The sequence below is a fragment of the Gadus morhua genome, chromosome 7 (genome assembly GCF_902167405.1).
Source record: "Gadus morhua chromosome 7, gadMor3.0, whole genome shotgun sequence".
In the NCBI taxonomy this organism is placed as follows: Eukaryota; Metazoa; Chordata; class Actinopteri; order Gadiformes; family Gadidae; genus Gadus; species Gadus morhua.
Genome location: NC_044054.1, coordinates 30,660,974 through 30,676,704, shown reverse-complemented (window position 1 = coordinate 30,676,704; position 15,731 = coordinate 30,660,974). Strand labels below are relative to the sequence as shown.

Genomic DNA, 15,731 nt, shown 5'->3' with positions numbered 1-15,731 from the left:
TACTGCATTATACACTCTGACCTCACAATACTACAATATATACTTTAACCTCACAATGCTGCATAATATACTCTGACCTCACAATACTAACCTCACAATACTGCATTATATACTCTGACCTCACATTACTACAATGTATACTGTATCCTCACAATACTGCATTATATACTCTAACCTCACAATACTGCATTATATACTCTGACCTCACAATACTACAATATACCGCACCTTTGCAAACCGAACCGTACCGCACCCTGCAGTGGAAACGCGGCATAATGATGCATACTGTGGCGACTCCCACGGGGGTCGCGCCGGGGATTCTGGGGATCCGAGATGCCGGTTGGGGAAAAGGGGTTTTATTCCCTTTATGTGTTTGGGTTAACGGGTTTGGGGTGTGTGCTCGGTAGAATGTAGAATGTAGTTGTGTGTTGAGTGTTTACTTGTTGTGTGTAGTGTTACCGCCACCGTTACTGAGAATTACATGTCTGTTGGTTGGGTGTGCGGTGCGCTGTGTTTTGTGTGTCCTGTTGAATAACGGCAGCTCTCGTAGTCGTGCGGTGTATGGAGCACGAGAGTTGCGTCATCGCCTAACCTGTGCTCCCGTCTCGTCCTTCCCGCACTGCTCGCCACAATACTGTCCGGTTAATGTCCACAAGTCTGAGGCATGCACCTTAACGCACATGGACATGGTGCCCATACGTGCGGTGTCATAAGTAGGTAAATCTTCCCAAACAACTTAAACATTACACAATTTAAGATACAGGTAAAAGGTATCGATTCCATGGATAACCTGCAGTTTATGCATATAAATAGCCCATAGGCTAAATATATATAGGCCTGCATACATATTGGAAACATATAAAGATAAACATGTAGGTAGGTCTATAGGCTAATCCATGTGCATTGCATGTTATATCATATTTAACATTATAAGGAGGTATAAGAAGAAGATGTAATTTATTGAGCCCGTGGAGAAATGCACAATTCCGCATGAACATCCGACAGTGTAGCGTTCAGGTACCGACTCCAGCTCTTGCGCACTTGCCTTGTTCATCTACTCTCCAGGGGTGGCAGGAAAGCAGAGCATTTCCTAGAAATGGTGTGACTTCAAATAATGATATACCCCCCCCCCCCTCCTTGGTGTGGCCCACCCAGCTCAGCTTTAAAAAGCGCCGTAGAGGACGGAGCTCTCATCCTGATCCTGCTCTCAGAAGACGCGGCCAGGACAGCCAAGGTAGGACAGTACGTTCTTTGATCAGTTATACCTCATACAATAAAGTTGTTGCAGTTGGTACTGATTTTGTGTACCCGTTTTGAACGTTACGTTCGTTTAAATCGGGTCTCAAAACGTTCTTGTTTCCCTTTTAACCTGTAATTTTAATTATTTATTTTTTTGTACAAATGTTTTATTTCTTTTATTTAAATGGTGTATTTCTATCCATGTTTTAAATATGCTTCTTTATATATTGTTCTTTATTTGATTTAAACCCTGTGAAGCACCTTGAGTGGCCCTGTGTCTGAAATGTGCTTTATAAATAAAATTGCCTTGCCTTACCACAATATTTAAAGTGTGGTATTTAAAGGGGACCTATTATGCTTTTTCGACTTTTATGACCCATAAACGTTGTTATAATGATTGATAGTCATGTTTAACAATACTAAAGTGTCAAATAATGACGTACATGCATTTCGACGTATTCCCTGGCTGATGGCACTGGGGACGGGGGGGACATGTCCCCCTCAGATTCATAGTGACCCCACCCACTCTGTCCCTACATAAGGCGACAAACATCGCCGGTAAGACATTAATTGTTTTTAATTAATGTTCCGTTAATTAGACTACATAAGGCGAAAAACACTGCCGGTAAAACGGATGATTAATGTTTTTTAGACTAATTTACATGCAGCGCGCATTGAGAGCCCGGCGTTTGTGTGCTACGACTAATGGTGCGTTCCAGTTGTGCACGAATGTGCCCCCATGAAGTCGGATCTTCAACTCGGAAAGTCGAATTAATCTCACCAGCCAGACATAGAACGTAAACAGTAGTTATATGTTTGTATATGTTTGTTTGTTTGTTTGTTGTACGTTTGTGAGGCTGGGAAGCGCTGGGAGCACTCAGCTTTGGGGTTACGTTGTTCCGAGCTCCAAGTTCCGACTTTCAGTGTGAATCGAACACACCATAAGGCACGACTCTCACTCCCCAGGGTCCTAAAGAGGAACCAGTAGCTCAGCTGCGCCTGTACCTGTTGCGGTGATCATTGTCTACTATGACAGAGCTGGTGCTTCAATGAAGAAACAAAATGAAGAAGCAAAAAACAATCAGATCGTTTTTTCAAAAAACAAACAATGTAAGTAGGCTATGCCTGTTGCCTGTTGACTTTCACAGATGTGGCAGCTAATCGTTTTGTGACATTAATAAACGGCATTTGCTCTTACCTGAAGTAGGCTAAATGTAAAATAAAAAAGTATTTTCAGGCCGTGGGTGAATAGCTTTAATGTTTTTTCATTTTTATGTATAATCTTATTTTAACTAGAAAATTCCTAAAGAAATTATGAGTGTGCCTGGCTCTGGGCCCCGTTTCCCGAAAGCATCTTTAGCCTAAGTGGATCGCAGAGTGGGTCGTACGAGCATCGTACAGTTTTCACACCGTTTCCCGAAAGCATCTTTGGTAACGAACGTCTTGAAAACGCTCGTAGCTAACGAGTGCTCCAGGGTACTCGTAGGACGCTAAGAGCCTCGTTAGCCTACTATAGCCTCAGTGGCACGACCAGCGGACATTCCTAGTATTGGATGCGTTTTATTATAACACATTGGTAATGGTGTATCACGTGCGTCTGAGCCTAATGTGGGCCATTATGTTCTTAGTTTGAGAGAGACAGTCCAGGAAATGTTTGAGCAGGCAGGGCACTTAAAATGTGTGAGAGAAAGTGGGGGGGATTTGTGCAGACTGACATAGGCTACTCATAAAACGTAGCCTAAAATAATGTAAAAGAAAAGAAAAGAAAAAAATAATAAAAATATTAATTATAAAAATATTTAATAAAATGCAAAGGAGCAGGCAAAAGGCTGGGATATGGTGGGGATTGGTCACGTTGACGGGAATGTTTAGTGACATGTGGGAGGGTGGAGGGGGTTAAAAAAAAGTCTCAATCACTCTTCGACGTGCATGAAAACCAGCCGCGTAGTTATGAGGGAGGCCGTCCTCACACCGATCTTCCTCGTCGTCATCGTCCTCAATGTCCTCCGGTTCAACCAAAGCTACCCCAGCCTTAGCTGCAATGTTGTGCAACATAGCTGTCAGTCACACATATCACAGCGCATGACTTGGCCGGCGAAAACTGGAGCCCTCAGCTGGACTTGTGAAGGCATCTAAAGCGCAACTTCCACCTCCCGATCGTGCGCTCAGGATTAGGACTGATATATATGTCGGCCTAGGCTTAATCAATTGTGTTTTAATATCTTTAGCATTCATATTATTGCAATCTATTCTTTTCGTAGGCTACTCTGCGGTTGGCCTTGATGGGGAGATATTTTAACCCTTTTTAACCCCATTTTCCTCCGACATTCCTGCGTCTCCCCGTGCGTCACAGCGCGTTTCAGCACCATGTCAGTGGACAGGTACAATCCTACGATCGTCGTGAGTGCAGCGAATGGATCTTTCGAACGATCCATGGTTCGAAAGATCCATCTTTAGAACCATCTTACGAGCGAAGATCCATCGATATCGGGAAACGGGGCCCTGGTCTCCTATCTGTCTGTTATTCTTTCACTTTCGGTTTAACCTTGTTCCTTGTTCTAAATCCTAAGCTGCACTTCTCCTTCTTCTAAATCTTCACCATTTGTCTATGAGTTGTTAAATACTTTCCAATATATTTTCTATTTGCAGGTTTTCTTCGCCAGTATTAAATTCCAGTTTGAACATGGTGGACTCCCAGTATTACCTCCCTAATGACATCGGTGTCTCTGCGCTGGACTGCAGAGAGGCGTTCAGCCTGCTGTCACCGCGGGAACAGATGTACTCCCACTTCCTCTCCCGGGCAGCCTGGTACGTCGACGTGAAAACAAGCATTACGTTGAATTGTTCATGAACGACGTTCCCAAGTCCAGACTTCTGAGTAAAAGTAGAACCCATTGATAGCATGTAGGAGAAAATACTTTCCATACTTTGTCCCTAGTTAAATGAGATGTACGGCTTATGGCAGCTCTTCATTGACCTCTGTATCTAACTCTGTATCTGTAGGTATGGTGGCCTGGCGGTTCTGCTGCAGACCTCCCCAGAGTCTGCAAACATCTTCGTGCTGCTTCAAAAGATCTTCCGTAAACAACCAGCTGCTGAACTGGAGCCAGTCGCCATGGCAGCTGGGCTTACCAGTGAGGAGTACCAGGTGCATCATCACTCTCCTTCAGACACTCTCCGTTCCTCTTCCTCCCTTTCCTGGTCGCTCCAACCTCATCCTATCCTGAAAACCAAACAAGTCTGCGAGCTCATGTTTTATTTTCTCTGGCATATGCATCTGGCCGGATTTCCAACTGACCAAACACAACCGTATCTTATAAGTGGCAGTATTTTCATAAACAAACAAGATGGTAGCTGCTGATCTTTTCTCTAATTGGTTGTAGGCCTATCAGATTGAGCCAGAGGTATTTTGGTCTGCAACCTTAAAGAAAAAAATCAAAAGATCCCTGAAGTACTATGAATATTGTACTGTCTGTGTGTCTGCTTGTCTGTCTGGGAACTGATCCCTTGATTTATTTATTTTATTCCCCTTTTTTCCTCAACGTTGCAGTCCATGTGCCCTGTGTTTGTTCTCCATGTTTTATTCCATGTGTTATTCCTCCCTTCCCATCTAAAGGACCACAATGGAAACAAGCCTTTGGGCTTTATTGTGTTTTTTAATCCTTTTGAACACCTCTGTTAATTGTTGTTCAATAAAATGTTCAATCAACCGTTGATATAGCCCCTTGGAAATCAAGAGGTTTCAGACTAATGCATTTACAAATTGGTCTGGCGATGTCAGGATATCCCCATCCCACCACCTATTCCTCGACGTCTATGTCCACTCAAAGTTTCCCAACATGAAGAGTAACCGTGTTCTCTAATGTGTCTGTAATAGGCCTTCCTGGTATATGCAGCCGGTCTTTATGCAAACATGGGAAACTACAAATCTTTCGGAGACACCAAGTTCATCCCGAACCTACCAAAGGTGAGAGTGCTTCTCCTTTTGAAAACGAACCTCCGTGCTAAAACTTGTGTTTTAAAAACGAGAAGGTCCTTTCGTTGAGGAGATGAGTTCAGATACCAACGGTTCTAGTCCTAAACCTGCTAATATGGAGTGTGTTTCTGTGTCGGCCCCCCCAGGACAAGCTGAAAGCCCTGGTTTTCGCCAGCCAGTCATTCAAGGAGCAGCCCGGCGAGATGGAGGCCCTGTGGGACAGCTGCTCCTCTGCCCTCTTCTCCCTGGAGGGCAAACAGAAACAGCTGGGGCTGGGCAGCAAGGTGGGAGCCCGAGAGAGGCCTAAAAAAAAAAAAAGTTTGGTTCTGGTTTCCGACCGACCCTGTCAATTTATGTGCCACCCAAATTATTTTATGAGCTTTAAAAATAAAGAATAAAATATATATATATATATTTTTTTCCTAACCCTAACCCTAACCCTAACTATAATTACGTTTTGGTACAGCACCTCTTCATTCTATACAAGGATGAGCGAATTTTCTCGTTTTAAATGAAAACAACCTACCTATCATTCGCTCCTGCTGGAAAAAAAAAAAAAGAATTCTTTACCTACCCATGAGCTCAACTGACAACCAACAGGAACCAAACTTTTTTTTTTTAGGCCCAAGGGGCCCAAGAAGTGCTCTACATGTAGAAGGGGACTAGTAGAAAGGACTGACATGGTGCTGGACATTGTGTAACCTCTCCTGTTGTGCATCCACAGGGCATCACCACCTACTTCTCAGGGAACTGTGGTCTGGAGGACGCTGAGCTGGCCCAGAAGTTCCTCGACTTCCAGGTGAGCTGCTGGCTGCCTCTCCGAGCCTTCTGCTCCTCACAGCCGGACCACTTTCACTTTCACTTTCACATGCCATGATTATCATGATGACGCTCACCCAGTTCCTTCATGCCAGATTTCCGAATCTGACATTGAATGGCAACAAATGAATGAGCAAGTTAATGAGAACGGTTTATTGCATGGGGCAGTGTTCTTTGAGCATGCCCCACCTTGAAAGGCAACCACCTTGTTTGCAGACTGGGGTCATGTTAAACGTGTGTGTGTGTGTGTGTGTGTGTGTGTGTGTGTGTGTGTGTGTGTGTGTGTGTGTGTGTGTGTGTGTGTGTGTGTGTGTGTGTGTGTGTGTGTGTGTGTGTGTGTGTGTGTGTGTGTGTGTCCATAGAAACTGTCTGCCTACAACACACGCCTGTTCAAAACGGAGAAGGGGGGAAAGATGAGCTACGAGGTGCGCCTGGCGTCGGCAGTGAAGTCAGGTACCGTGTGTGTGTGTTAAGTGTGTAAGGGTTGCATAAGGGATAACAGCGTTTGTTTTGAATCTTTGATCAATCCCAGTATTGCTACCATACTTGCGTTGTTGAGGCACACGGGTTGGGGTCATTCGTTGTGCGGATTGCCTGAAACAAGGTGTTGACTGTTTGGCCGTGCAGACTGCGCCATCGACGGAGAGGGGGAGACGCGCTGCGGCAGCTTCAGCTTTGAAGACCAAGAGTTCACAGTGAAGAGGGGGGACTACGCCCAGATCATGGAGAGAGTCTGCCACTACCTCGAAGAGGCCCAGGTGAGGGGGCGGCTGTTTGTGTGAGCATAGTTAGGGTCAGGGTTGGGGGGGGGGGGGTGCGTATTGATCCCAGATTAGCACGATTCCCAGAGCAAACTCTGCATGCATTTATTTGTGTAACTTGCAAATGTGTTGACATTTTTGTAGATGTTAAATGAGAAATAGTATTCCTAAAGGGGTGCAGTTTATAGAGACAACATATTTGGAACAAAGTGCATGGTCATTTATCAGAATAATAAGAGGCTTCACAGGCCCACCCTAAACCTTCAGCTCAAGGAACAGCAAGGAAGAACTGACTAAACTGTCAGTCTGATTGCTGTTGCGGTACGGGATACGCAGGCCGTCCGTCCACATGCAAGTTCATGTTCAGGGTTGTGTTAGTATTGAAGAATGTGGAGGCCAGTCTCTATTATCAGATTGGCTCGCTATAGCTAAGCCTTGTAAGAGACAAGAGAAGATAGAGAATCATCATGTTTTTGTTGGAAACATCCATTTCCTTAGCGCTGTAAAAAATTCCTCAAGTTATTGTTTCAAGAACATGACGTACACAGGCAAAGAACCGGATACAGGCTCTGTCAAAGTCCAATGAAATGTCCTTCCTCAACTCGGAACATTTCTGCCCTCCATCTCCTCATAAACCCTGCCCAATGGACAGGCCCATGCTGCCAGTGAGAACCAGACGAAGATGCTGGAGGGATACCGGCGAAGCTTCACCTTCGGCTCCATCGACGCACACAAGGAAGGCTCGCGCTTCTGGATCAAAGACAAGGGGCCAACCGTTGAGAGGTACATGCATCTAAATCACAAGATCTCATAACTGAATCATCACATTTTTTCAACATCCTGGACCATTTCCCTCGAAGAATAGGCTCATGGAATGTTGAACATCTGCCCCTTTTTAGTACCAACCTACTGAAGCAGTGCTATTATGGCATGTTCTTTGTTGTGGAATGTTGTGGTTAAGACATCGATTCCAGTGAAACTAACCTGGTGTTATATTGACCTTATGTTTCCCTCCTCCTCCACTCAGTTACATAGGTTTCATAGAGAGCTACAGGGACCCCTTTGGCTCCAGGGGAGAGTTTGAAGGTAAGCTCCCTTTTTAATGCGGTAATTTATAGCTGGTTATTAAAAACTATTATCAATTTAGCAGGTCCTTCTCCACCCGAGACCAACACACACTGTAGCCAGGGTGTCCGCGCATCCTTAAAAAGTCTTAAAAAGTTAAGTTAAAAAGTTTCTAAATGTAAGGCCTTGAAAAGTCTTAAATTCGTTCCAATGTTATATGCTGGTCTTAAATACTGTAACTCAAGGTCTTAAATTTGTCGGGGCATTATTTTTCTCGTTGGACTTTTCAGGAAGGACGTGTAGAGAGGCTTCTTTCTTGCTAGCTGCATATATAAATGATTATCTGCGTGCTTGCTAGCTAGTCTGCGACAATGGGTAGGTGAATGAGTCTCATTGTGTGACACACATGCTATGCTTGGGTTATAATACAGCAGGATCCCCCCCACCATTGCGTGTTTTAGGTCTTAAATTTCATTCAAGGTGGTATTAAAGTATTTTGACTTGCTGAAATCTGCAGATACCCTGGTGGTGGTTGAGCTTGTCTTCCCAGCTAGCCGTTGACCCGTGTCCTCGTCCGCCCAGGCTTCGTGGCAGTGGTGAACAAGGCCATGAGCGAGCGCTTCGCCAAGCTGGTGAGCTCGGCCGAGGTGCTGCTGCCCGAGCTGCCGTGGCCCCGGGACTTTGAGAAGGACACCTTCCTCAAGCCGGACTTCACCTCGCTGGACGTGCTCACCTTCACCGGCAGCGGCGTCCCCGCCGGCATCAACATCCCCAACTGTACGTATCCAGCGCCGCCGCCGACCCACGGCATCGACGCGCGTTGCAAAACCATCTATACGTGACCAGCACTGACCCACGGGATCTAGAAGTGTTACATAAACTACTGTACGCGTAGGGTTGCCGTGGTATACGGTATTACCGGTGTTACCGGTGTTGCACACCGGCAACACCGAGTTTTTTTTTTTAATTCAGTAAAAATGAATAATATAATTAAGAAAATTAAAATGTGTAGAATAGGCCAGAGTTCTGCTCTGTGCGGAAGAGAATTGGCGCACCGAGAATTGGCGCGCTTCCTTACAAGACCGGTAACCATAGCAACGCCGGTAAACAAATGCCTACGTGATATTATGATGTATAAAATTATATTATACTATTATATATAGAACGTTATAAGACGCCGAGAATTGGCGCGCTGCCAGCCGCTGTCACCGAGTGTGAGAGGAGAAGTTGACGGAGAAGATGGCGGTTGACCTAGTTTCAAAGTTAATACCGTTTATACTCGGTAATGCCGGTGTTGACGCGAGCGTATTACTCGGTGTGAAAATGTCCACACCGCGGCAACCCTTGTACGCAGACAACACAGAATCTAGAAGCGTTACATGAACGTGACATCACAGAGGGATGGATCAACTACACAACGACCCAATATCTTGGGAATTCTTTCTATCTAAGTATATTAGTCTCAAGGTCAGATAATAAACTCGGTCTTGGGTTGCAGGGTTTTCCCCCTTCGCCTCCCCGCTTTTTTGTGTAGTTTGTACTTCCTGAAACGCTAATATGTAAATAGACTCTAGCCTTTAATTTGCTTGAAGGAATCAAAGGAAATGTATGGACTGAGATCGCAATGGATATCATGCAACATTTTTATCTGATGTTAAAGAACACCTTGTTGACCCTCAATAATAATAATAATAGTATTTCAGTTGTCCATAACTTTAAACAAAGCTGTTCATGTTGATCTTTCCGTTAAATGGACTGAAAACAATAGCATGTTTTTCACGCCACCATGTCCGCAGACACACTGGGATAGCTGTTAACTGTGTGTTAACAGTTGGTTGATGTTGTGTGCTTGTAGATGATGACATCAGACAGTCGGAGGGCTTCAAGAACGTTTCGCTAGGCAACGTTCTGGCTGTAGCCTATGCTACTCAGAAAGAGAAGCTTACCTTCCTGGAGGAGGACGACAAGGTTGGCAAGCACACGTGCACTTTCTCCACACCACTTTCAGCAACGTGCACTCCCGAGAATGTGATCCAACCCTTAGTGTGTGTGTGTGTGTGTGTGTGTGTATGTTGCAGGATGCTTATATTAAGTGGATGTTGCCGTCCTTCGAGATGCAGGTTGGGCTTCATGAGCTGCTGGGCCACGGCAGTGGCAAGCTGTTTGTTCAGGTCAGTCCCGTCGACTATATATAGAGCCAGCAAACAGTAGGAGCTCACCTACGTTAGCCTCACAGGCTTCAACCTCAGACTAAATGGATGTGCTTCTCCGCAGGACGACCAGGGCAAATTCAACTTCGACCAGAACACTTTGATCAACCCAGTGACCGGAGAGAAGGTGAGCGTATGCACTCAGAAGGTGTCAAGTGACCAACGATATTAAGCTGTTTCTGACATTCACCTGTGTGTGTCTGTCTGTGTCTCTGTGTGTGTGTGTGTGTGTGTGTGTGTGTGTGTGTGTGTGTGTGTGTGTGTGTGTGTGTGTGTGTGTGTGTGTGTGTGTGTGTGTGTGTGTGTGTGTGTGTCTACAGGTGACCAGTTGGTACCGCGGCAACGAGACATGGGACAGCAGGTTCTCCACCATCGCCTCGTCCTATGAGGAGTGCCGTGCCGAGTGCGTTGGCCTCTTCCTCTGCCTCAACAAGCTGGCCCTCAGGTACTGCAGGGACACCGAGCTCTCCTGACAGCTGGAGCCTCTGGGGCTGCTCCACACATAAACCCTTTGAGAGATGCTTTATGGCGGCACACACTAACAGTTATACTTTTTATGCAGTTAAAGTTATACCTGATGTTCATAACAAACCTCATCCTTTTCCATTGTGTTTTTCCCCCGCAAGTAATAATAATAATAATACATTTAATTTAGAGGCGCCTTTCAAGACACCCAAGGTCACCTTACAGAGCATATAGTCACCATAAATCGTTTAAAAAACAAGACATTGTGGAAAAAATAAATAAAATAAATATGTTGCATATACATTGAATCAGTTTCATGCAGTTTACACGGCTTGTGTTTTGTATCTATCTAACGTACAGTGGGCCATGCTGATGTGTTACCGTGTCTCCTTGGTTTGTGCGTGCGTCAGTATCTTCGGCCACGAGGGCCAGGACGCCGAGGACGTGGTGTACATCAACTGGCTGTACATGGTGCGCGCCGGCCTGCTGGGCCTGGAGTTCTACACCCCGGAGAGCAGCAGCTGGAGACAGGTAGGGGACGGGCATCACCTCCTCTATCGTCATGAGGATCAGCTGATGTTTACGCATCCATACAGCGTATACTAGGGACGAACGACATTGGAAAAAAATCGTTTAGCGATATTTTCTCCTCTGTGATATGTATCACGATTATTACGTGATACATATCGACGCATAAATTTCGTCGGCGCGAAAAATGCGTGTCAATTTAAAAAAGAAGATGGCGGCGCCGGAGCGTAGTAGCAACGCGAGCGGCTCCTCAGACTTTCATAAGTGCAAGGCGCCACGCACTCGTTCCTCTAAAGTATGGGAATTCTTTAATGTAAAAGGAAACGATTCCGTGATATGTCGTCTTTGCAAAATGGAGATGACTTTCCATTCTAGCACCACGGCAATTCACCAGCACCTGAAGAGGCGCCACCCGGTAGCAGCTGCAGATGACCGAGCACCGTAGAATTCTAAGAATGCATTAATTTGCACTTTTATTTTGGAATTTAAAGGCAATAAACACGTATTGAAATGTTAAGGAATTCATATTTTTTTCATTCAGATATGTAAATCAACATGTAGAAATTGCTATTAGTCAATTAATCGGGAGATAATCGATAATCCAATCGAATCGAAATCGAATCGGACGGAAAAAATGAATAGTTAGATTAATCGATGCATCGAAAAAATAATCGCTTGATTAATCGTTTAAAAAATTATAGTTTATCCCAGCCCTAATCACGATATATATATATATATATATATATATATTAAAAATAAGTCATCATGGAGTTCTGCTGCTGCTTCTTCTATACACTGGGTGTATAAGCACGGCCCAGCTCTCCCATACTCTACTCCTCAGTGTGTCATATTGATGGGATAAAGACATGTAATCGTTTTTCTTTCCATGCAACTGTTTAGAGTCGGACGGTTTGGTCTTTTTACGGTCAGCTTTCCGGCTGGTCCAATCAGAACTCTGTGGTCGACCATACATGACTGTAGCCGCGTCCTCAAACCCCTCCGATGGGTGGTCTTCAGGCCCACATGCAGGCCAGCTTCGTGATCCTGCGGGTGCTGTTGGAGGCCGGGGAGGGCCTGGTGCACCTGGAGGAGGTGGCGGGTGCCGACGGACGGCCCGACGCCAGGATCGCCCTGGACCGCACCAAGATCCACACCGTGGGCAAGAGCGCCATCCAGAGGTTCCTCTGCAAACTGCAGGTACGAGGCCCCGCCCCCCCCCCACCCATGAACCATTGGCTTTAGGACCAAAAATAGATTTATGCTAATGTCATGCCGTTAAACGTTGGAAACTTGCTGATTGAATATGCAGAACGGGTACTTTAAATTTTTATTTATTTATTTATTTACTTTATTATTGTGCAGAACATTGTATTTTACACATTTTTCTATTTTGAACTGACTGAAACGTTTTATTTTCGTTATTGTGTGTTTTCTCTCCAGAAGTGGGCTCACTTGGGGCATTACAGCAAGCGAACCACAACATAACTTTATTTACAATATTGGGGGGCTGTAATGTGAGGTTTCTCCTGTGTGTGTGTGTGTGTGTGTGTGTGTGTGTGTGTGTGTGTGTGTGTGTGTGTGTGTGTGTGTGTGTGTGTGTGTGTGTGTGTGTGTGTGTGCGCGCGCGCGCCAGGTGCTGAAGGCGACGGCGGACGTGGCGGGGGGGCGGGCCCTCTACGACGGCTACTCCGCCGTGACGGACAGCGGGCCGCACGACTTCCTGCGTCTGCGAGACACGGTGCTGCTGAGGAAGGAGGATCGCAAGATGTTGGTCCAGGCCAACACCAGGGTCCAAGGTACGCTGCCCCGGCCTGGGGAGGGACGGTGGACTGATGCACGGGGTATCACAGCCTAAGAGGATCCACTGAGGACCACCCCCACACTCCAAACACACGGACAGTGAGCTCATACGGCAGGGGGGGGGGGCAGAAATCAACCATCATGCGTCTTGAGTTTAAGGTTGTATCAGCGACGCTGGGCGACGTCACTTCTGTTGGTGTTTGACGCAGATCCCAAACAAACGGAGCCAGCTCGCCCCTCCCTGCCGTGGTTCATGCATCGAATAAAAACGCAGCGCAAAACCCCACAACACCCTAACTCTTGTCGGTGTTTGGTTGGAATGCTATTTATTTTGGCTTGGGAGTGGTTGGTAGTAGGCTACCATTTGTTTATGTGTACGATCTCATGGCACAGGCTGCCTACAGCTTGCCTAGAATCGCTGATGCAACCTTTTAAACCAGCATGAGCACCTCCACCTACACTAACTCAGAACATCCCATTCGGACAATCCCAGAGATTACCTCTTAATTAACAATCGTTTCAAAGAACGTGATTGCTCCTCCAAAGTTCTTGACACAGCTCTGATGAGGGCCAGCTCTATTGACCGTAATTCTCTGCTCTATAGTAAGCCATTAACTGCTAAAAAGGACAGGGTTTTCTTTTCCACATGCTATAGCACTGACTCATACACTATACGTAATATAATTAAAAAGAATTGGAACCTCCTTCAATGTGATGACTCGTTAAATGATGTTTCTAAAGAGCACCCTGTCTTCTCCTTTAGAATAACACCTCCTTTGGGTGATAGACCGGTGCATAGTCATCTACCAGCAAAAAAACAGACCACATGGCTACCTAAAGTGCCTAACTGTACACCCAGTCACACTACATTCACTACTAAACATTTCATAAATTGTAAGACTACATATGCTATTTATGTTTTGGAATGCTCTCTGTGCGATGCTTTTTATGTTGGGCGTACTAAACGACAACCGCAAGAACTCCTCGCTGAGCATAGGAATGCCCCAATAATAGGAAACTGATTATGCTATGACAAGACACTTCAGAGAAGCACATAATGAAAACGGCATACTGTTCACCGCTATAGGGATTCATCATGTGCCCCTTACTTCTAGGAGGTAAGGGGCACAAAAAACACTGAACCAAAAAGAAAGTCGCTGGATCTATTAACTAGATGCTGTGGCATTCCCAGGATTGAATGATTCTATTGAAATGGTGGTCTGCCTTTGGACTAAATTAGCTGTTTGTGACTGTTTAAATTATTTTGATTGAAACGCTATGATTGTTATTCAACGCTGGATCCATTCTATGTTTGTCATGGATATGTATGTATTTTGTGATCATATTACATGATTTAGGCTGCATTATGAGTCAATTGTTGACTCCGCCTACTCCAGCTGGAGCGAGTTTACTAATAGCTATGACTTGATATACCTGCCGTTACACCTTGATTATTATTCATGCCCTGATGAAGGCCTACAATAGCCGAAACAGTTTGGCAACTTTTTAAGAATTCTATTATGAATCAGCCTATTTATTAAAGCTTTTTAACAAGTGCCTTGGTCAGCTTATCATTTTAGAAACTATGTTTTTGTATACCAAAGGGCACCTACACACTAACTGATTCACTTAATCACAACTACGCCGTAGCCCTCCAACCTGTCTACCTCAGAGAGAGGGGGGGCTCGCAGTCTCTCTTATGGAGTCTCTTAAAGCATGTACGTGCACGTTATTAACGAGGCCGGCTTCCTGGCTGCTGGGACGGTGGGATTAAAAACACGATGCTGTTGTTTTCCCAGGCGAGGCCGTGGAGCTGGTGGAGTACGAGGGCAGTGCGGCGGGTCTGATCCACTCCTTCACCGAGCGCTTCCAGGAAGATGCAGAGCAGCTGGAGGCAGACCTCCTGGAGCTCAGCAAGAGGGACTCCCCCTGCTGGTGCCATTAGCGGCTGCGCTCCAGACACTTCCTTCTAAAGGGCATGTGTGTGTATATATATATATATATGTATATATTAGGGCTGTCAGTTAAACACGATATTAACGGCGTTAACGCAAACCAAAGTACAAAGTAGCAGTAGCCTAACTGCTATGTTCAAGGCAGTATGTTTGTATGTTCATCGTTTAATTGCACTATAGGCTTTTTTTTTTATCTTCCTGTTTTGATCAGTATATGCCATTGTTGTTATCAATAAAAAAACATTTGCACAAGGCAAGCCGATGCACTTCTCCATGTTGATAAGAGCATTAAAATGAGAACAATTAATGGGACAAAGAAATCAAGGGATATTTAGCATAGAAAAAAGATTTGCGATTAAATATTTTAATCGCTTGACAGCCCTAATATATATATATACAGTGGTGGGTAGCGTACTGAAAATCTATACTTTTACTAAAAGTAAAATTACTTCTAAAACTAGGGTCCGCTGTCGTAAACTAGGGCTGGCTAAAAAATAGACAGAAATAATTTTTGTCTTAAGCTAGGGTCCGCTGGCTAAGAAATAGACAGATATTCCAATGTTACTTCGAAAGGCACCTTGGAATATGTTTATATTTTCCGCAGTAAATGTAAATGGACTGCATTTATAGCGCTTTATAGCGCTTTTCTAACCATTGGCCACTCAATGCGCTTTACAATATTGCCTCACGTTCACCATTCACGCACACATTCACACACCGACGGCGGAGTCAAACCATGCAAGGCGACAGCCAGCTCGTCGGGAGCCAACAGTCAGGGTTAGGTGCCTTGCTCAAGGACACCTCGACACTCAGCTAGGAGGAGCCGGGGATCGAACCAACAACCTTCAGGTTACCAGCCAACCCGCTCTACCTCCTGAGCTACTGCCGCCCAGTTTAGACTTGTAATTAATAA

General features: G+C 45.2%; 1 protein-coding gene across 6 annotated transcripts; it reads left to right on the top strand.

Moving 5' to 3' along the window:
- The first annotated feature begins 1,147 nt into the window (after positions 1-1,147).
- On the top strand, positions 1,148-14,853 carry LOC115547472 (dipeptidyl peptidase 3-like). Of its 6 annotated transcripts, none has more exons than XM_030361714.1 (19): positions 1,148-1,234; positions 3,889-4,047; positions 4,243-4,387; positions 5,117-5,206; positions 5,391-5,499; positions 5,940-6,014; positions 6,397-6,487; positions 6,662-6,792; positions 7,448-7,578; positions 7,823-7,881; positions 8,443-8,637; positions 9,716-9,828; positions 9,939-10,031; positions 10,135-10,197; positions 10,391-10,515; positions 10,946-11,066; positions 12,081-12,260; positions 12,697-12,859; positions 14,663-14,853. In XM_030361714.1, exons 2-19 carry the CDS (start codon positions 3,951-3,953, stop codon positions 14,806-14,808), a joined length of 2,127 nt encoding a protein of 708 aa, XP_030217574.1. In that variant the 5' UTR covers positions 1,148-1,234; positions 3,889-3,950; the 3' UTR covers positions 14,809-14,853. The 6 variants fall into 6 exon arrangements, with proteins under 6 accessions (XP_030217574.1, XP_030217572.1, XP_030217573.1 ...); XM_030361712.1 differs by having other exon boundaries at positions 5,362-5,499; XM_030361713.1 differs by lacking the exon at positions 1,148-1,234 and adding an exon at positions 2,064-2,349.
- Positions 14,854-15,731: the final 878 nt, after the last annotated feature.